The sequence below is a fragment of the Callithrix jacchus genome, chromosome 8 (assembly GCF_049354715.1).
Source record: "Callithrix jacchus isolate 240 chromosome 8, calJac240_pri, whole genome shotgun sequence".
NCBI classification, from domain to species: domain Eukaryota; kingdom Metazoa; phylum Chordata; class Mammalia; order Primates; family Cebidae; genus Callithrix; species Callithrix jacchus.
Window position 1 is genome coordinate 48,725,070 of NC_133509.1, and position 20,887 is coordinate 48,745,956.

Here is a 20,887-nt window from a genome sequence, read left to right on the forward strand (position 1 = left end):
TTTTTTTTTTTTGTAAATCTATTTTAGTTCTTTGTAAATTCTGGATATAAGCCCTTTGTCAGATGGCTAAACTGCAAAAAATTTTTCCCAGTCTGTTGGTTGCCAATTCACTCTAATGACTGTTTCTTTTGCCGTGCAGAAGCTGTGGAGTTTGATTAGGTCCCATTTGTCTATTTTGGCTTTTGTTGCCAATGCTTTTGGTGTTTTGGTCATGAAGTCCTTGCTTACTCCTATGTCCTGAATGGTTTTGCCTAGATTTTCTTCTAGGGTTTTTATGGTGTTGGGTCTTATGTTCAAGTCTTTAATCCATCTGGAGTTAATTTTAGTGTAAGGTGTCAGGAAGGGGTCTACTTTCTGCCTTCTGCACAAGCCTAGCCAGTTTTCCCAACACCATTTATTAAATAGGGAATCCTTTCCCCATTGCTTGTTTTTGTCAAGTTTATCAAAGATTGTATGGTTGTAGATATGTTGTGTTGCCTCCGATGCCTCTGTTCTGTTCCATTGGTCTATCTCTGTTTTGGTACCAGTACCATGCTGTTTTGATTACTGTAGCCTTGTAGTATAGTTTAAAGTCTGGTAGTGTGATGGCTCCTGCTGTGTCCTTTTTACTTAGAATTGACTTGGCTATGCAGGCTCTCTTTTGGTTCCATATAAAGTTTAAGGTGTTTTTTTTTTTTTTTCAGTTCTGAGAAAAAGGTCATTGGTAGCTTGATGGAGATAGCATTGAATCTGTAAATTACTTTGGGCTGTATGGCCATTTTCACAATAGTGATTCTTCCTAACCATGAACATGGAATATTTCTCCATCTGTTCGTGTCCTCTCTTATTTTGTTGAGCAGTGGTTTGTAGTTCTCCTTGAAGAAGTCCTTTACATTCCTTGTTAGTTGTATTCCTAGGTATTTTATTCTCTTTGTAGCAATTGTGAATAGCAGTTTGTTCTTGATTTGGCTCTCTTTAAGTCTGTTATTGGTGTATAGAAATGCTTGTGATTTTTGCATATTGATTTTGTATCCTGAGACTTTGCTGAAGTTGCTGATCAGTTTCAGGAGTTTTTGGGCTGAGATGATGGGGTCTTCTAGATATACGATCATGTCATCTGCAAATAGAGACAATTTGGCTTCCTTCTTTCCTATTTGAATACCCTTTCCTTCTTTTTTTTTTTGCCTGATGGCTCTGGCTGGAACTTCCAGTACTATATTGAATAGGAGTAGTGAGAGAGGGCATCCTTGTCTAGTGCCAGATTTCAAAGGGAATGCTTCCAGTTTTTGCCCATTTAGTATGATATTGGCTGTTGGTTTGTCATTAATAGCTTTTATTATTTTGAGATACGTTCCATCAATATCAAGTTTATTGAGGGTTTCTAGCATAAAGGGCTGTTGAATTTTGTCAAATGCCTTCTCTGTGTCAATTGAGATAATTATGTGGATTTTGTTTTTGGTTCTATTTATGTGGTGAATTACGTTTATAGACTTGCGTATGTTGAACCAGCCTTGCATCGCCGGGATGAATCCTACTTGATCAATGTGGATAAGCTTTTTGATGTGCTGTTGCAATCGGCTTGCCAGTATTTTATTGAAGATTTTTGCATCTATGTTCATCATGGATATTGGCCTGAAGTTTTCTTTTCTTGTTGGGTCTCTGCCGGGTTTTGGTATCAGGATGATGTTGGTCTCATATAATGATTTGGGAAGGATTCCCTCTTTTTGGATTATTTGGAATAGTTTCAGAAGGAATGGTACCAGTTCCTCTTTGTGTGTCTGGTAGACGTTGTCTGTGAACCCATCTGGACCTGGGCTTTTTTTGTGTGGTAGGCTCTTAATTGCTGCCTCAACATCAGATCTTGTTATTGGTCTATTCATAGTTTTGGCTTCCTCCTGGTTTAGGCTTGGGAGGACAGAGGTGTCCAGGAATTTATCCATTTCTTCCAGGTTTACTAGTTTATGTGCATAGAGTTGTTTGTAGTATTCTCTGATGATGGTTTGAATTTCTGTACAATCTGTGGTGATTTCCCCTTTATCATTTTTTATTGCATCTATTTGGTTGTTATCTCTTTTGTTTTTTATCAATCTGGCTAGTGGTCTGTCTATTTTGTTGATCTTTTCAAAAAACCAGCTCTTGTATTTATTGATTTTTTTGAAGGGGTTTTTGTGTCTCTGTCTCCTTCAGTTCTGTTCTGATCTTAGTTATATCTTGTCTTCTGCTAGGTTTTGAGTTTTTTGATCTTGCTCCTCTAGCTCTTTCAATTTTGACAATAGGGTGTCAATTTTGGATCTCTCCACTTTTCTCATATGGGCACTTATTGCTATGTATTTTCCTCTAGAGGCTGCTTTAAATGTGTCCCAGATATTCTGGTATGTTGTGTCATCGTTCTCGTTGGTTTTGAAGAACTTTTTTTTCTGCCTTTATTTCATAGTTTATCCAGTCAACATTCAAGAGCCAGTTGTTCAGTTTCCATGAAGCTGTGCGGTTCTGGGTTAGTTTCTGAATTCTGAGTTCTAACTTGATTGCACTATGGTCTGAGAGACTGTTTGTTATAATTTCTGTTGTTTTGCATTTGCTGAGGAGTGCTTTACTTCCAATTATGTGGTCAGTTTTAGAGTAGGTGTGATGTGGCGCTGAGAAGAATGTATATTCTGTGGATTTGGGGTGGAGAGTTCTGTAAATGTCTATCAGGTTTGCTTGTTCCAGGTCTGAGTTCAAGCCCTGCATATCCTTGTTGATTTTCTGTCTGGTTGATCTGTCTAATATTAACAGTGGAGTGCTAAAGTCTCCCACTATTATTGTGTGGGAGTCTAAATCTCTTTGTAAGTCATTGAGAACTTGCCTTATACATCTGGGTACTCCTGTATTGGGTCCATATATATTTAGGATCGTTAGCTCTTCTTGTTGTATCGATTCTTTTACCATTATGTAATGTTCTTCTTTGTCTCTTTTGATCTTTGTTGCTTTAAAGTCTATTTTATCAGAGATGAGAATTGCAACTCCTGTTTTTTTTTTTTTGCTCTCCATTTGCTTGGAAAAATCTTCCTCCATCCCTTTATTCTGAGCCTTTGTGTATCCTTGCATGTGAGATGGGTTTCCTGGATACAGCACACTGATGATGGTTTTTTATCCAATTTGCCAATCTGTGTCTTTTGATTGGTGCATTTAGCCCATTTACATTTAGGGTTAATATTGTTATGTGTGAATTTGATACTGCCATTTTGATGCTAGCTGGCTGTTTTGCCCATTAGTTGATACAGATTCTTCATTATGTTGATGCTGTTTAGCATTTAGTGTGTTCTTGGAATGGCTGGTACTGGTTGTTCCTTTCTATGTATAGTGCCTCTTTCAGGAGCTCTTGTAAAGCAGGCCTGGTGGTGACAAAATCTCTGAGTACTTGCTTGTTCACAAATGATTTTATTTTTACTTCACTTAGGAAGCTCAGTTTGGCTGAATATGTAATTCTGGGTTGAAGTTCTTTTGTTTAAGAATGTTGAATATTGGCCCCCACTCTCTTCTTGCTTGTAGGGTTCCTGCCGAGAGATCTGCTGTGAGTCTGATGGGCTTCCCTTTGTGGGTGACCCGACCTTTCTCTCTGGCTGCCCTTAGTATTTTCTCCTTCAATTCAACCCTGGTGAATCTGACGATTATGTGCCTTGGGGTTGCTCTTCTTGCGAAGTATCTTTGTGGTGTTTTCTGTATTTCCTGGATTTGAGTGTTGGCCTGACTTGCTAGGTGGGGAAATTTTCCTGGATAATACCCTGAAGAGTATTTTCCAGCTTGAATTCGTTCTCTTCATCCCCTTCTGGTACACCTATCAAACATAGATTAGGTTTCTTCACATAGTCCCACATTTTTTGGAGACTTTGTTCATTCCTTTTTGCATTTTTTCTCTAATCTTGATTTCTCGTTCTATTTCATTGAGTTGATCTTCAACTTCTGATAGGTCAATTTGGCTGTTGAAACTTGTGCATGCTTTGTGAAGTTCTCGTGTTGTGTTTTTCATCTCCTTCAATTCACTCATATTCCTCTCTAAGTTGTCCATTCTCATTATCATTTCCTCAAATCTTTTTTCAAGGTTCTTCATTTCTTTGCATTGATTTAGAACATGTTCTTTTAGCTCATAGAAGTTTCTCATTACCTACCTTCTGAAGTCTGATTCCATCATTTCATCACAGTCATTCTCTGTCCAGCTTTGTTCCCTTGCTGGTGAGGAGTTTTGGTCCTTTGTAGGAGGAGAGGTGTTCTGGTTTTGGGTGTTTTCCTCCTTTTTGCACTAGTTTCTTCCCATCTTTGTGGATATATCCACCTGTCATCTGAGAAGTTGCTGACTTTTCGATTGGGTCTCTGAGTGGACACCCAGATTGTTGATGATGAGGTATTTCTGTTACTTGGTTTTCCTTCCACCAGTCTAGCCCCTCTGCTGTATGACTGCTGAGGTCCACTCTAGGCCCTGCTTGTCTGGGGTACACCTGTAGCAGCTGCAGAACAGTGAGGGATGCTACCAGTTTCTTATTCTGCTATCTTTGTCCCAGAATGATGCCCACCTAATGTCAGTCTGATCAGTCCTTTTTGAGGTGACTCTGGATATATAGGGGTCAGGGAGTTGCTTGAGGAGACAGTCTGTACTTTATAGAAGCTCAAGTGCTGAGCTGTGAGCTCCGTTGTTCATTCAGGGCTGTTAGGCTGCTATGTTTATGTCTACTGCAGCAGAACTCTTAAAACCCCTTTTTTTCCTCAGATTCTCTGTTTTGAGGAGTTGGGGCTTTCTTCATGAGTGTCCGTTGCACTATCCTGGCCAGCTAGGAGGCAGTCTATTCACTATTTGCCTGCCGAGGTTCCGCCCTGCTCATATGGGGTCCGCCCTGTTGCTGTGGGCTCTGTCCTGCAGCCGCAGGCTCCACCGCGGGCTCCACTCTGCGGCAGAGTCTCTGTTAGGGCGGGTTGCCTCGGCAATGGCAGGCTGTGTCAGCAATGGGAGTGTACCTCAATAGGGGTGGATTGCCTCAGTAATGGCGAACGCCCCTCCCCCACCAAGCTGCACCATCTTGGTTTCAGCTGTGCCAGCAGTGAAACTCTCCACCCAGAGCATTTCGAATTGCCGTTTTGTTTGTCCCTGTGGGGGTGAAACCCACCGAGCCTGCTCGCCTGGCTCCCTTCCTCAGAGCACCTTTCTTTTTTTCTTTAAAGTTGAACAGATGGCTCTTTCCCAGGTGTTTTGGTCGCCCACTGTTAGGGCACCAGGATCTGTGTGATTTCCCATGCAGTGAGCCACTGCGCTGACTCAAACGCCACTTCCCAGGAATCTCCTGTTCTGGCTCACTGTCCAAGTCCCGTTTAATCAGATGGATATGCTAATCTGCCCTCCCAAATCTCAGATTGCCAGTTTAGCAGGGCACCCGGACCAGTGTGTTTTGTGCAGAGTGTCGCAGAGTGCTGCTGTGCTGCGGCGCCGGCCAAAGTGGCCACAATAGCTAAAATGGCTGCGCTTGCATACCGTGTCTCTCCTACACCTGGGAATTTCCCCATTCTGTGGGCAACAAAGATTCATCTGGAAATGCGGCTTTGACTCAACCTCTGCGCATTCACTGAGAGCTGCAATCCTGAGTTGTTCTTACCACGCCATCTTGAATCCGCCTCTCTCTTTTCTATCAATCTGGCTAATGGTCTATTTTGTTGATCTTTTTGAAAAACCAGCTCTTGGATTTATTACTTTTTTGAAGGGTTTTTTTGTGTCTCTGTGTCTTTCAGTTCTGCTCTGATCTTAGTTATTTCTTGTCTTCTGCTAGGTTTTGAGTTTTCTTGATCTTTTTCCTCTAGCTCTTTCAATTTTGATGATGGGGTGTCAATTTTGCATCTCTCCACTCTTCTCATGTGGGCACATATTGCTATGTATTTTCCTCTAGAGACAGCTTTAAATGTGTCCCAGATATTCTGGTATGTTGTGTCTTTATTCTCGTTTGTTTTAAGAACTTCTTTATTTCTGCCTTCATTTCATTGTTTATCCAGTCAACATTCAAGAGCCAGTTGTTCAGTTTCCATGAAGCTGTGTGGTTCTGAGTTAGTTTCTGAATTCTGAGTTCTATCTTGATTGTACTGTGGTCAGAGAGACTGTTTGTTATGATTTCAGTTCTTTTGCATTTGCTGAGGAGTGATTTACTTCCAATTATGTGGTCAATTTTAGAGTAGGTGTGATGTGGCACTGAGAAGAATGTATATTCTGTGGATTTGGGGTGGAGAGTTCTGTAAATGTCTATCAGGTTTGCTTGTTCCAGGTCTGAGTTCAAGTCCTGGATATCCTTGTTAATTTTCTGTCTGGTTGATCTGTCTAATATTGACAGTGGAGTGTTAAAGTCTCCCACTATTATTGTGTGGGAGTCTAAGTCTCTTTGTAAGTCGTTAAGAACTTGCCTTATATATCTGGGTTCTCCGGTATTGGGTCCATATATATTTAGGATCGTTAGCTCTTCTTGTTTTATTGATCCTTTTACCATTATGTAATGTCCTTCTTTGTCTCTTTTGATCTTTGTTGCCTTAAAGTCTATTTTATCAGAGATGAGAATTGCAACTCCTGCTTTTTTTTGCTCTCCATTTGCTTGGTAAATCTTCCTCCATCTCTTTATTTTGAGCCTTTGTGTATCCTTGCATGTGAGATGGGTTTCCTGGATACTGCACACTGATGGGTTTTGGATTTTTATCTAATTTGCCAGTCTGTGTCTTTTGATTGATGCATTTAGCCCATTTACATTTAGGGTTAATATTGTTATGTGTAAATTTGATACTGCCATTTTGATGCTAGCTGGCTGTTTTGCCCATTAGTTAATGCAGATTCTTCATTTTGTTGATGCTCTTTACCATTTGGTATGTTTTTGGAGTGGCTGGTACTGGTTGTTCCTTTCTATGTGTAGTGCCTCTTTCAGGAACTCTTGTAAAGCAGGCCTGGTGGTGACAAAATCTCTGAGTACTTGCTTGTTTGCAAAGGATTTTATTTTTCCTTCACTTATAAAGGTTACTTTGCCTGAATATGAAATTCTGGGTTGAAAGTTCTTTTCTTTAAGAATGTTGAATATTGGCTCCTACTCTCTTCTGGCTTGTAGGGTTTCTGCCATGAGATCTGCTGTGAATCTGTTGGGCTTCCCTTTGTAAGTAACCCATCCTTTCTCTCTGGCTGTCCTTAGTATTTTCTCCTTCATTTCAACCCTGGTGAATCTGATGATTATGTGCCTTGGGGTTGCTCTTTTTGAGGAATATCTTTTTGGTGTTCTCTGTATTTCTGCGACTTGAATATTCGCCTGCCTTGCTAGGTTGGGGGAGTGTTCCTGGATAATATCCTGAAGAGTATTTTCCAGCTTGGATTCATTCTCTTCGTTATATTCAGGTACACCTATCAAATGTAGATTAGGTCTCTTCACATAGTCCCATATTTCTTGGAGACTTTGTTCATTCCTCTTTGCGCTTTTTTTTACTTATCTTGACTTCTCATTTTATTTCATTGAGTTGATCTTCGACCTCATATCCTTTCTTCTGCTTGGTCAATTCGGCTGTTGAAACTTCTGCATGCTTCATGAAGTTTTCGTGTTGTGTTTTTCAGCTCCATCAATTCACTCATATTCCTCTTTAAGTTGTCCATTCTTTTTATCATTTCCTCAAATCTTTTTTCAAGATTCTTTGTTTCTTTGCATTGATTTAGAACATGTTCTTTTAGCTCACGGAAGTGTCTCATTACCCACATTCTGAAGTCCGATTCTGTCATTTCATCACACTTATTCTCTGTCCCGCTTTGTTCCCTTGCTGGTGAGGAATTGTGATCCCTTTTAGGAGGTATGGTGTTTTGTTTTCCTCCTTTTTGTGCTGGTTTCTTCCCATCTTTGTGGATTTATCCACCTGTCATCTGTGTAGTTGCTGATTTTCAGATTGGGTCTCTGAGTAGATGTCCAGATTGTTGATGATGAAGTTATTTCTGCTTCTTGGTTTTTTTTCTAACAGTCTGGCCCTTCTGCTGTAGGACTGCTGAGGTCCACTCCAGGCCCTTCTTGACGGGGCATCACCTGTAGCAGCTACAGAACAGTAAGTGTTGCTACCAGTTTCTTCTTCTGCTATCTTTGTCCCAGAATGATGCCTTTGTGAGGTGACTCTTTGGATATACGGGGGGTCAGGGAGCTGCTTAAGGAGACAGTCTGTTCTTTATAGAAGCTCAAGTGCTGAGCTGTGAGCTCCATTGTTCATTCAGAGCTGCTAGGTGGGTACGTTTAAGTCTGCTGCAGCAGAACTCATAACCCCCCCTTTTTTCCCCAGATGCTCTGTTCTGGGGAGTTAGGGCTTTATTTATGAGTATCCATTGTGCTGCCGTCTTTTTTTTTCTTTTTTTTTTTCAGGGCTGTCCTGCACAGCAAGGAGGCAGCCTAGTCACTGTCTGCCTGCAAAGGCTTTGCTGATCTGCTGTGGGGTCCACCCTGTTGCTGTGGGCTCCGCCTGCTGCCGTGTGTATTTCTCTGCAGTCCTGTTTATATGGGTGTGGTTAGAAGTGCCTCGGCAATGGTGGCCCGCCTCTGTAATGGCGGACTCTCTGTGTTATGGTGGGTTGCCTTGGCAACAGCAGGCTGCAACAGCAATGGCAGACTACCTCCACAGGGGTGGAGTGCCTCGATAATGGCAGATGCCCCTACCCCACAGAGCTGGACCATCCCAGGTTTAGCTGTGCTTGCCGTGAAACTCTCAACGCTGAGTGTTTCCAATTGCTGTTTTGTTTGTTTGTTTTTGTGGGCATGGGACCCACCAAGCCTGATCACCTGGCTCCCTGCCTCAGAGCCCCCTTTTTTTTAAGTTGAATGGTTGACTCTCTCCTAGGTGTTCCAGTCGCCTGCTGAAAGGGTACCAGGATATGTGTGATTTCCTGTGCGGTGACCCACTGTGCCGGCTGAAACAATGTTGCTTCCTGGGAATCTCCTGACCTGACTCTATGTTTCAGTCCGTTTAATCAGATGAATGGGCTAATCTGCCTTCCTGGATTTCCAATTGCCAGTTTAACAGGGCAACCAGACCAGTGTATCTTGTACGGAGAGCCGCTGTGCTGCAGCATGGGCCGAAATGGCCGCGCTAGCCAAAACTGCCATGCCTGTCGAAACAGCTGCACTGGCTACCCGTGGGACTTCTCTGCCTGGGAATCTCCTGGTCTGTGGGCAATAAAGATCTGTCTGGAAATGCAGTGTCCACTCACTCTCTGTGCTTTCACTGGGAGCTGCAATCCTGAGCTGCTCCTACAGCACCATCTTGAATCTTCTCTGATTTTTTTTTTCTTTCAACTGATGAGTTATTTAGGCCTTAAGTTGTTTTCTTTTATTTCCTTTTCTTTTTTGGAGACAGAGTCTTGCTTTGTTACAAGGCACCAGGCTGGAATGCAGTGGCACAATCTCAGCTCACTGCAACCTCAGCCTCCCAGGTTCAAGCAGTTCTCCTGCCTCAGCCTCCTGAGTAGCTGGGACTCCTGGCACATGCCACTGTGCCCAGCTAATTTTTGTATTTATTGGTAGAGGTGGGGCTTCATCATGTTGGCCAGGATGGTCTCTATCTCTTGATCTTATGATCTGCCCACGGTGGCCTCCCAAAGTGATGGGATTACAGGCATGAGCCACTGTGCCTGGCCAGCCTTATGGTTTTAATATGATTTGCATGAGTAAACCTTTTCTATTTCTTTCCTGTATTATCCTTACCTAGCTGTTTTGGGATGTCTCTGCCCCAGGACAAATTCACTGTTCACCCTTATCAGTCAAAAACAGCTCCTTCCCCTCCACTTTTCTCAAGTTTACCGCTATGAGTGATCTTGATGAGAGGAGCCAGTATTCGTTTTAGTATAGCACCTTGGTCAAAATTAGAATCAGAAGATCTTGAAAAATCTTTCCACCACTCTCCATGATATTTGAGGCAATGTGTATGAGAGGTTCTGGGATTTCATTCCCAGGGAAAATCCTAGGAATAGCTGAGCTTTCTTGTCTCTTGAGTTAGTGCCCAATGTACCAGTGCCCACAGGATGTTGAGGCAGAACAAGTGGAAAGACATTTGTAGTTTGACATGATGAGCTAGACTTGCAGGATCTCTTTTGTAAGATTCCTTTCAGGATACCAACTCTCTTTAGGCAGACAGTCCTTATTCTAGGAGTCCACACAGTCATTTCCATGGTGGGCCCTGGTGTTGGAGCATAAGAGAACAAACTAGGAGTTCTACAGAAAATTCTGCTAATTGTTTCAGGAATATTGTATTTAGGAATATTGAAAGATGTAATATTTCATTTATCTGGTATGAAGGAGTATTCTCCTTAAGCAAATTTTCCAGACAATTGAAGCTGACCTTTAAGCACCGATAATTTTATGTTAACCATTTTGATGGAACTCTGTCTAAATCATATTTAATACCATTTTGAATATATGTTTCTTTATGCCTTCTTAAACAGATTATATTGAATGTAATTTCACCTTTTCTTGAAAATGTAGGGGCTTCATGAATACCAATTTTACTTTGCTATCACAGTGATTCCCTTAGGATGAATATAAACTCAAGTGTTTGAATCTTAAATTCTTATTTAATTTAACAGGTAGTTTTGAGCAACCGTTACGTGTTGAATACTGTTAGATGCTCTTTCTCATAATTCTTGCAGTGTTATACTAGCATGTGACAGTCTTCATCTAATCTACAGGGGCCACTAGGAAACCAGATACATCAAGATAATTCAAATTGTTAAAGGGAAAATGCAGTAAGTAGGAGATTTGCCACACCTCTTTTAGATAATCAAATTCCTGTTTTTTATTGTCACAAGGCTATTGATTTTAATAATAGAAAGTTGAGATTATTAATTACCTTTAACCATGTAAGTCATATCATTAGGATTGAGAAATAGTCAATGATACTAGTTTTTTGACTTGACACGTGTGTGTGTGTGTGTGTGTGTGTGTGCATGTACAAGGTTCTAGTTTAGACTTTTCCCTCTGCCAACATGGCTAAATAGGGCTCACAATTTTATAGGAAGTTTACTTGAAGATATTTTACTTACTTTTTACTGAATAATACTGCTGTCTTATGGGTAGGCATACCCTGGAAGAAGAAGAAGAAAGGATATTGATGAATAAGCAATTTCTGGAGGTTATTATCATTGTCCAGTAATATTTAGTGAGCCATTAGTTAAATGCTATTTAGATAACTTTGACAAATTCTTTTTATATGCATAAGCACATAAAATTTTCAGGCAAAATTTTGAAAATATATTTATTAGTATTATTCATCCTACCTTTTTTCGTATTTATATGACCAGACTAAGGCATAGAAAGGCAAAGAATGTTGTCCAACGTCACATAGCTGGTTAGTGGCAGGACTGGGCCTGGAATCTGGGATCTCTGAGTCCACATTCTTGGCTCTCTCACTATACTATTCCATCTTCTGCTCAGCCAGTGACACTTAGAGAAGTTTGTAGGCTAAGAAAACTGTATAAATATATCTTAAGAGATAAGTCTTAAACGCTATAAAAATCTAAAGATGAGTGATCAAATTTGCCTTCATCCCCAGGATGCAAGGTTGGTTCAACACAAATCAATAAACATAATCCATCACATAAACAGAACTAAAAACAAAAACTAGATGATTATCTCAATAGATGCAGAAAAGTCCTCTGATAAAATTCAACATTCCTTTGTGTTAAACGCTCTCAATAAACTAGGTATTGAAAGAACATACCTCACAATAATGGAGCCACATATGACAAATCCACAGCCAATATCACACTGAATGGGCAGAAGCTGGAAGCATTCCCATTGAAAACTGGCACAAGACAAGGAAGCCCTCTCTCACCGATCCTATTCAACATAGCATTGGAAGTTTTGGCCAGGGCATTCATTAAAGAGTAAGAAATGAAAGGTATTCAAATAGGGAAAGAGGAAGTAAAATTATCTTTGTTTTCAGTGACATGATCTTAAATCTAGAAAACCCCATCATCTGAGTCCAAAATCTCTTAAGCTGAAAAGCAACAAAGTCTCAGGATACCAACTCAACTTACAAAAGTCACAGCATTCCTATAAACCAACAATAGGCAAGCAGAGAGCCAAATCATGAATGAACTCCCATTCACAATTGCTACAAAAAAAAAAACAAAAACGAAAACACAAAACTTAAGAATACAGCTACCAAGGGAAGTGAAAGACTCCTTCAAGAACTGCAAACCACTGCTGAGAGAAATCACAGGACTCAAACTAATGGAAAAACATTCCATGGTCGTGGATAGGAAGAATCAATATTGTGAAAGTAGCCATACTGTCCAAAGTAATTTATAAATTCAATGTTATTCCCATTAAACTACCATTGATATTCTTCACAGAATTAGAAAAAAGATTTTAAAGTTCATTTGTAACCAAAAAAGAAACCTAATAGCCAAAACAATCCTAAGCAAAAAGAACAAAGCTGAAGGCATCACACTACCTGACTTCAAACTATACTAGAAGACTACAGTAACCCAAACAGCATGGTACTAGTATAAAAATAGACACATATACCAATGGAATAGAATAGAGAAGTCAGAAATAAAACTTTTCACATACAACCATCTGATTTTCAACAAACCTGACAAAAACAAACAATGGGGAAAGGACTCCCTATTTAATAAATGGTGTTGGGAAAATAGGATAGCCATATGCAGGAAATTGAAACTGGACCCCTCCATGGCAAAATATACATAAATTAACTGAAGATGAATTAAAGACTTGAATGTAAAACCAAGAACTGTAAAAACCATAGAAGAAAATCCTGGCAATACCATGAACATAGGCAGGGGCAAAGATTTTATGATGAAAATGCCAAAAGCAATTGCAAAGAAAGCAAAAATTGACAAATGTGATCTAATTAAACAAAACTGCTTCTGCACAGAATAATAAACTATTACCAGAGTGTATACACAACCTGCAGAATAGGAGACAATTTTTACAAACTGTGCATCTGACAAAGGTCTAATACCCAGAGTCTATAAGGAACTTAAACAAATTTATAAGAAAACAAAAACAACCCATTAAAAAGTGGGCAAAGGACGTGAACAGACGCTTCTCAAAAGAAGACATACATGCAGGCAAAAAAAATATGGAAAAAATTACTGATCATTAGAGAAATGCATATCAAAACCACAATGAGATACCATCTCACACCAGTCAGAATTGCTATTATTAAAGGTCTAAAAGCAACAGATGCTGGTGAGGTTGCTGAAAAGAAGAATGCTTTTACAGTGTTGGTGGGAGTATAAATTAGTTCAACCATTGTGGCAGACAGTGTGGCAATTCCTCAAAGACCTAGAAGCAGAAATAATATTTGGCCTGGCAATGTCACTACTGGGTATATACCCAAAGGAATATAAATCATTCTATCATAGAGACACATATACACAAATACTCATTGCAGCACTTTTCACAATAGCAAAAATGGGGAATCAACCTAAGTGTCCATCAGTGATAGACTAGATAAAGAAAATGTGATACATATACATCATGGAATACTAGGTAGACATAAAAGGAATGAGATCATGTCCTTTGCAGGGACATGGATGGAACTGGAAGCCATTTTCTTCAGCAAACTAACACAGAAACAGAAACACAAACACTGCATGTTCTCACTTGTAAGTGGGAGTTGAATGATGAGAACACATGGACACATGCAAGGGAATAACATGCACTGCGGCTTGTCAGCAGGTATGAGGTAGTAGGAGGGAGGGCATCACAAAGAAAAGCTAATAGCAAGGCTTAATACCTAGGTGATGGGGCACATCCTGCACATGTACCCCTGAACTTAGAAGAAAAAATCCAATGATAAGGATAAATCCTGTATTTCTGTGGCATTCTTATTTCAAAATGCTTTCTCCGTTATTTCATTGTCCTTTTAACTTCCTTGTGAGATGAAAAGAGGAATTATGATCACATTTTAGAGAAAGTCAGGCATGATGGTAGGTGCCTGTAGTCCTGGCTAGTTGGGAAGCTGAGGTGGGAGGAACCCAGGAGTCCATAAATTCAAGACCAGCCTGAACACCATAGTGAGACCTCAGTTTCCTACCAAAAAAACCCCAAAAAACAAAAATTAGAGCTGTGGAAATGAGGCTCACAGAATCAGAATTAGAAAGAAACTTTCAGGATTATACATTTTGTTCTATAGTTTAAGTAAGATTACATGGCCTGCCAAACAGTCAAACTGCTCAGGAGCCTCTCTCTAAAGTTGCTCAGACATCACTAGGTCATTGAACCATCATGAGACCCTGATGAGCTTGATGTAGGCAACTTTATTATTTTTTTTCTCTGATAGATATTTAGAAGGAACACTTTGATGAGTTGTTGGGAGAGATCTAGGACACATTGGAGATGGCAAAAACTTGGTTCTACAGAAGTGGGTCGGGTTGGTTTCAGGGATTTTGTTTACTAAGCAGAATATGCAAGCTTTAGGGCAAGAATGACTTGTTCAGAACGCTGAGAATCATGGACATGGCCTAAGATATATCCAAACACTTGGATGACATAAGCACAATGATCACTATTTGATACTTGCTTTTAAGGAAGAGATAAGCTCCTTTTTTCTGAGAATTTATCTCAACTGTATGAAATTTCTGATGATTGTCAACCTGGACTCTAAAGCTAATATAAATTACAAAATTTAAAGCCCACCAAAAGTCGAACTTTAACCCTTTATCCTTGCTACCAGAAGCCATCAAGCAGGCTAAGAGGATTGGTGCTCTGTACGAAATTGTTCTGTTTCCCTCAGACCTTTGTACGTGTGCTGGTGACTACATAATGTTAAATATGAACAGATGATGAAACTCGGACATAAAGAAGAAATAGCTTTCTATGTATTAACTCACAGGCCAACTCTGACTAGATGATGACAGCCAGTGGGTGCTCTATGGTGTGAGAGATTAGGGACCATGTCGAGATCTTCAGGAAAGAATACTATGATTGCAGGAGATGGAAGAGGTGGTGTTTGTGCCCTGTGTTGGCCTTTTTCTATAGAGCGAGCATAGCCTCAATTAAGCTTGCTTCTTGCCTCCATCCGGAGTTCTCTTAGGCCTTTGGCTAGTTTTTTGAGAACCTGTTATTTGTATGGCAGAGTGAGAAGAACGTAGTTTGTTCCTTAGCATCTAGTTTGTTTGCTTAGGGTTGGAATGCTCTGTAATTATAGCTGGTACTGTTCTTGGAAAATGCACATGGCAAGATTGGGTATATATTTGGTGGGTCTATATAGTTTGCTGGAGGCGTCTTTGAAAGGCAAAGACACTGGGAGAAGCTGAAGAGAGAGTGGAGTGTTCACCTCGTTATTTTGGCTGGTATGCTCTTTTTCCACAGAGTTCATGCTCACGAGTTTTGATCTATGAAGATAAGAGCCAGGACAGAAATTGAACAAAGTGCACTAATATATTCATACTACAGTATGGTTATTTCAAAAAAAGCTTTAAATTCTAAATCTGTACTATCCAATATTGGAACTACTGGCTACCCAGAGCTATTTAATTAAAGTTAAAATTCATTTCCACAGTCGAGTACATCTTTTATGAACTCAATTGTCATATGTAGTTAGTTTTACCTACTATCTAGCACAGAAAATTCTACTGGGCAACCTGTTCTAGGTTGACTGTCTTGGCCTAAGAGTCAAGCCATAAACCAATGTTCAGCAATGATCTTGAGTGACTTGAAGGTGTCCTTTAGGACCCACAAGTCCCAGGACCCTGGCCCACAGTTTGTACTTGGCCTATAGAGAGGCAATATGCAGTTTTGATCTCTCGTTCTTGACCCAAGGATTTCAGAATATTTCATAAATAGAAATACTTCTTAACTAAGTTAATATTTAACTTACAAAGAAGGCCGAGAAATGGAGGTGAGATTTTTGGTTTGGATTTCTCACCATTTAGACTCTTGACAAACAGTGTATTTTGAGGAGTGCTTTCCCTTTATAATTTCTACTTTTAAATATTCATAGTTCAATACAGTGTACAATTCTGATTTTTATAATGTGGTACCTGTAGTATGAGTCTAGAGATTAGTTTCATGCGTATCCCATATGTTTGAGTTTCCATATATTTGGGGGAAGTAAGGATGGTGTTAATTAAAAGGCCTTTCTGTGACATGTAAGGAATGCCTGACTTATCAAAGTGACTGACCACCAACTCTTTTTAAAGAGTTTCTACTTTTAATATCAACCTAAATAATAATGTGATAAAATTATGAAGGGAGAGGTGTGTCTGCAGTCTTTTAGAAGAATGGGAAAATGACTGGATTTTTTAAGTTGGTGTGCTTTACCAGATAACTAACAGAGGGGAAAGATATGTGGAGTCGGGACTCCTTCAATTCCAAATAGAAATTGATCTGGGAATTGTTTGCTCTGACTCAGGCTGAGATGGAGTTACTACCAAAACCAGGATGTTCCTTTGCCAAAGCTCACGTTTCTCTCTCAAGGAACCGAGCCTCTAGGTCTTCTTCTGTTTTCCTCAACGTTTCCTGGTACTTCTTCAAAGAGAAACAAAGGAAGCTACAGTTACTACTTAGAAGCATTATAATTTTTCTAAGCCTAATCACTTATTATTACACGGTATCATGAATGCTTGGTATTGCCACTGCCACCTTCTCTGCTTTCATAAACCCACCCCACCACTACTCTTGATCTCTCACTATGCCTCACCGCTGGATACGTTTCTGGGCATAATTGACATTATAAAAAGCAGTGTGCATTATTAACTTAACAGCACAGAGAGTGGGAGACCAGGGCAGGAATTCCCACGGAGTCAAAGACAAACAGAGTGATATTGGTAGTGGGGTGCTGATGACCTCAAAGTCTCCCAGTAGTGCCACCTTGAAGTGTTGAAATTGTTCTAGATAGTATTTTTTGAAAATCCTGGTTCTATTTCATGCTGTACCTTAATAAAATCTTTGCTATCCCTTTACCAAGAAGCTCTACCTTTATGCAGAAGGCTTGATCTTCACAGAGCTGGGTCACAAATGCATAGTCCTTCATTACCTGGGAAATCAAAATTTGGTTGTATATATACTTCAGCAAATTGTTATAAGAACTCAAGCATACTTGTTTCCTCCTGTGTCCCAACTCCTAATTGGTTTTCTAACTGTTCTAAATATTATTTATTTATTTATTATTTTTGCTGTACAGATAAATGTAGTTCCTTCTTTTAAGGTAAATAAGCTAAATGGGAGTTAGAGGTCAAAGGGGGAATTTGCGGGCAATTGGAAGTAGAATAGATACTAATATTTGCGAGATATATACTGTAGAGTGAATTATGTAAAAAAAAATGTGAAAGAGAAGGTAACGTCGGAGATTGTGTTTATCTTCCTTTTCTTTACCCCTCCCTAGCCCCATTATGGTCTTGGATCTGGAACCTTAACGTAAACCGCTCATTTGAGAAATAGATTGTCTGACCAAGGATCACATTTCCCTTTTTAGGGGTAAGTCACACTGAAGTTTGTGCTGTTACCTTGAGCAGCTCCTTCTCTTGGCGTGCGCAGGAAGCTTCCAGCTGTTGTAACTTAACCTAAAGAAAGCGAAAGAGACTGCTAACTCGGCAAGGTGAAAGCTGTGCAGGAATGGAATGCTGTCTCCAAGGTGGCCTCATGAGCTGTGAGGAGCCTCAGGGCCACAACGTCACACATCTGATGGAGGAGTTAAACCACCCAGTGCCCTTTGCAGTTGCTTGGTGAACTTGCTCTTTTATACTTCCTACTTTTTAGTCTTCATCTAATGCTACCTCTAAACTTCAGTTCTTAGCTTCCTACTGTTACTTAGCCATTTCTCTTAAAAATAATACCAATTTTGAAAAACTTTGCTCTTCCTTTTCCTTTTAACATAGTCCGACTCTAAGATGTTTGCTTACTCCTTTCTCCCTTCCTGTATGCCTTCCTCGCTCTTTTATTTCCTGCAATACTTGGCAAAAGACCATTCTATATCAGTCACTATTCTGGAGTGAAGTATGTGTGTGTCGGGGAGCAGGGGGTAGTACTTAAGATACAGTAGTAACAGGACGAACTGGCTCTCCAACCTCACAGAGCTGGCATTCTAACAGGGAGACACAACAAATACATCAACATGATAATGGTATGTGCTATGAAGGAAACAAAAACATTAATGTGATGGAAGATAGTAATGGTAGTGGTTATACGAGAGGTGGCGGTAGGTGGTTGGCAAAGGCCTCTCTGATGTGATGCTGGTTGAGCTACAGCCTGAATGTTAAATGCTAGCTAAATGGAGATCCAGAAAAAATATGTTCTCTTGGAAGGGTATGGCAAGGGCCAAGACCATGAAATTATCACAGATTTGGCTTGTGTGAGGAATCCAGTGGCCAGAGCATAAGGGAAATTGGTAGGTAGGAGACAAGGTGGGAAAATGTGGACAGGGGCTAGATTGTGTAGGGCCTTGTGGCTTCTAAAAGGATTTCAGTTATTTGTTCTAATCGCAGTGAGAAGGCAGGAGAGGCTTGAAGTCTAAAGACACAATCTGATTCAGGCTTTTAGAAAATAGCCTTTTATGTGTCTGAAAAAAAGAGATGGGGTGTGAAAATAGAAGCAGGGAGACTAGTTGAAATGTGACTTCTCTTGTCCAGGTAAGGGGTTATGGTGGCTTGTAAAAAAACAGTAGCAACAGAAGTGGTAGACAGGAAAGGATGCATTTGAGAGAGAATTTGGCGGAAGAGCAGACTTGACCATTCTTCCTTCTTTTTTCAGCTCTGCTGTTCCCGCTTTCATCTAGGTGCCGTTACTTCACATCTGCACTCTTCTAACAGTTGCTTCACTCTTCGTTCAGTTACATCCAGGACCAGTCAGCCAAGTGTGCTAAGGGATGTATAGTTTCAAGCCAATGCTGTGAGTCACAAAGGGTTGAATTAGGCACCCCATTAAGCTGCTGCACTGATTGCTAGCATGTCAGAGGAACAGAAGCAGAAGAGATCCTGTACATGTCACAGAATCAGAGCTATCACCTGACAATTCAGTCAAATAGGTGGGCAAAAGAGTGGTTCAAAGGATTAAACAGTACTCTGGAACTCTTTAGGGTTAACTAGCCAAACGAGGGCCGTTATTCTGACTAACACTAGACTCTGTTGTCTATCAGCTGACAGAGTGAACACAGCCAGACTTAAAAGTGTCACCACTCAATTATGGCTGGGCTTATTTTCTGGTAGAAAGAAATGATCTTGAAGCAAATCAGTGTTTTGACCACTGCAGTCAGATGGTACTCAGGGTTCTTTATAACTCTTCCTAATTTTGGCTCCGATTTCTTCCTGATTTCTCTCTTTCCAGATAACTAATCTGAATGAGCAGAGCCAAGCAAGCTTATTTGGTGGTTTTGGACTTCTTTCTTTTGTGGTCACCAAAACTAAATTGCCCAGCAGAAGATAGGAGAGTCATTCTCCATATTTTCATTTTCTATTTCTATTTTCTATGTGTCTAGATCTTCAGAGGTTTCATACACACAACCAAGGGCGGGCTTTAGAAGGAACAGACAAGTTAGATAAGGCAAGGGTGAAGATGTAATTGCAGAGAATGTGCCAAAATCTTTTTATCTGCTCTCTGAAGAAAAATGAAGTGTCCACAACACAATATGTCATTGTAGCAAAATGGCACTTGTACTCCATGAATATATACAAAAAATTTTACCCTCTGTCTCATCAAATGGGTGTGGCTAGCCTCAGGTTCTTAGCTCTAGAACACAATTAGAGACATGCCAAGCAGAGTATGATGTGCATAGCAGGTAGTTGTAACATTAAATACATGAGCGACTAATTGAATCCTTTTCTAAATTGGCATCCGTGACAGGGTACATAAATTGCCGAGCACTCAGTAGACATACAAAACCTAGTGCTGCCTCTGTGAATGTATACATGCACTTCAGCAAGACTTTTAAATAATAACTTAAAACTTGCCCATCTTTTTGAAGTTGGAACTATCCAAAAAAGAAAGGAATATTTTACGTACACAATTCATTTAATCTTGAAACTGAGGCTGAGAGGGAGTGATTAAATTACTCAATTTCATATACCAAATTATGTGCTGTGGCTTTAAACTAGGGAGTTTAACTGCCTCAAATGTTGCATACATATTTGTGCCCTGCTCTACCTAACAGAAGAGAGAACAACAAATGAGACTTAAGAGTGCCATTCCTTAATAAACGCAGAGAGACTCAGCACTCAGTGGCCCAAGCTTAAGCTTGACATGTGGGAAAACTACCAAGAATTTGTCGACCGGGCTCGGTGGCTCAAGCCTGTAATCCCAGCACTTTGGGAGGCCGAGGCGGGAGGATCACAAGGTCAAGAGATCAAGACCATCCTGTTCAACATGGTGAAACCCCGTCTTTACTAAAAATACAAAAAATTAGCTGGGCACGATGGCGCGTGCCTGTAGTCCCAGCTACTTGGGAGGCTGAGGCAGGAGAATTGCCTGAACCCAGGAGGCGGAGGTTGCAGTGAGCCGAGATCGCGCCATTGCACTCCGGCCTGGGTAACAAGAGCAAAACTCCATCTCAAAAAAAAAAAAAAAAAAAAAAAGAATTTGTCACAACGTTGCAATGATTTCCGACTTAACGGCTTGTTTCCTGGTTACATAGCCCAACCACATTTAGGATTGCTTTTTCATTTACCTTTATCTCTTCTGAGGCTCCATCTGGAGTACTTTGTTCACAATTGGTTATCTTTTGTGATTTCCTTGTAAGCTATAGTTTCAAATAAAAAATATATTACATTAAAAAGTATAGAAGACAAAGGCTTTCTCTAGTGTGTGGAGGTTAGCAACTATGGCCTTTATAAAACCCTCCAGGACGTGGTCCTTGGGTAGATATTTGGTGACCTGTGAGAACATCTTTGTTCAACCTCCATCTTCTTCTCACTAGTCTTGGCCACTGATGCTAGAGA

General features: G+C 40.3%; 1 protein-coding gene across 3 annotated transcripts in view; it reads right to left on the minus strand.

The window, feature by feature from the left end:
* TMCO5A (transmembrane and coiled-coil domains 5A) overlaps positions 1-20,887 on the minus strand; it is a 64,091-nt gene that overhangs the window by 10,587 nt on the left and 32,617 nt on the right. For all 3 annotated transcript variants that reach the window (XM_035259888.3, XM_017977462.4, XM_054239746.2), the window contains exons 4-9: positions 20,617-20,688; positions 17,465-17,521; positions 16,936-16,995; positions 16,423-16,487; positions 15,295-15,352; positions 11,027-11,067 (exon numbers count right to left, since the gene is read on the minus strand). In XM_035259888.3, coding sequence (XP_035115779.3) covers positions 11,027-11,067; positions 15,295-15,352; positions 16,423-16,487; positions 16,936-16,995; positions 17,465-17,521; positions 20,617-20,688 — 353 coding nt within the window. The remainder of the gene's footprint in view (positions 1-11,026; positions 11,068-15,294; positions 15,353-16,422; positions 16,488-16,935; positions 16,996-17,464; positions 17,522-20,616; positions 20,689-20,887) is intronic.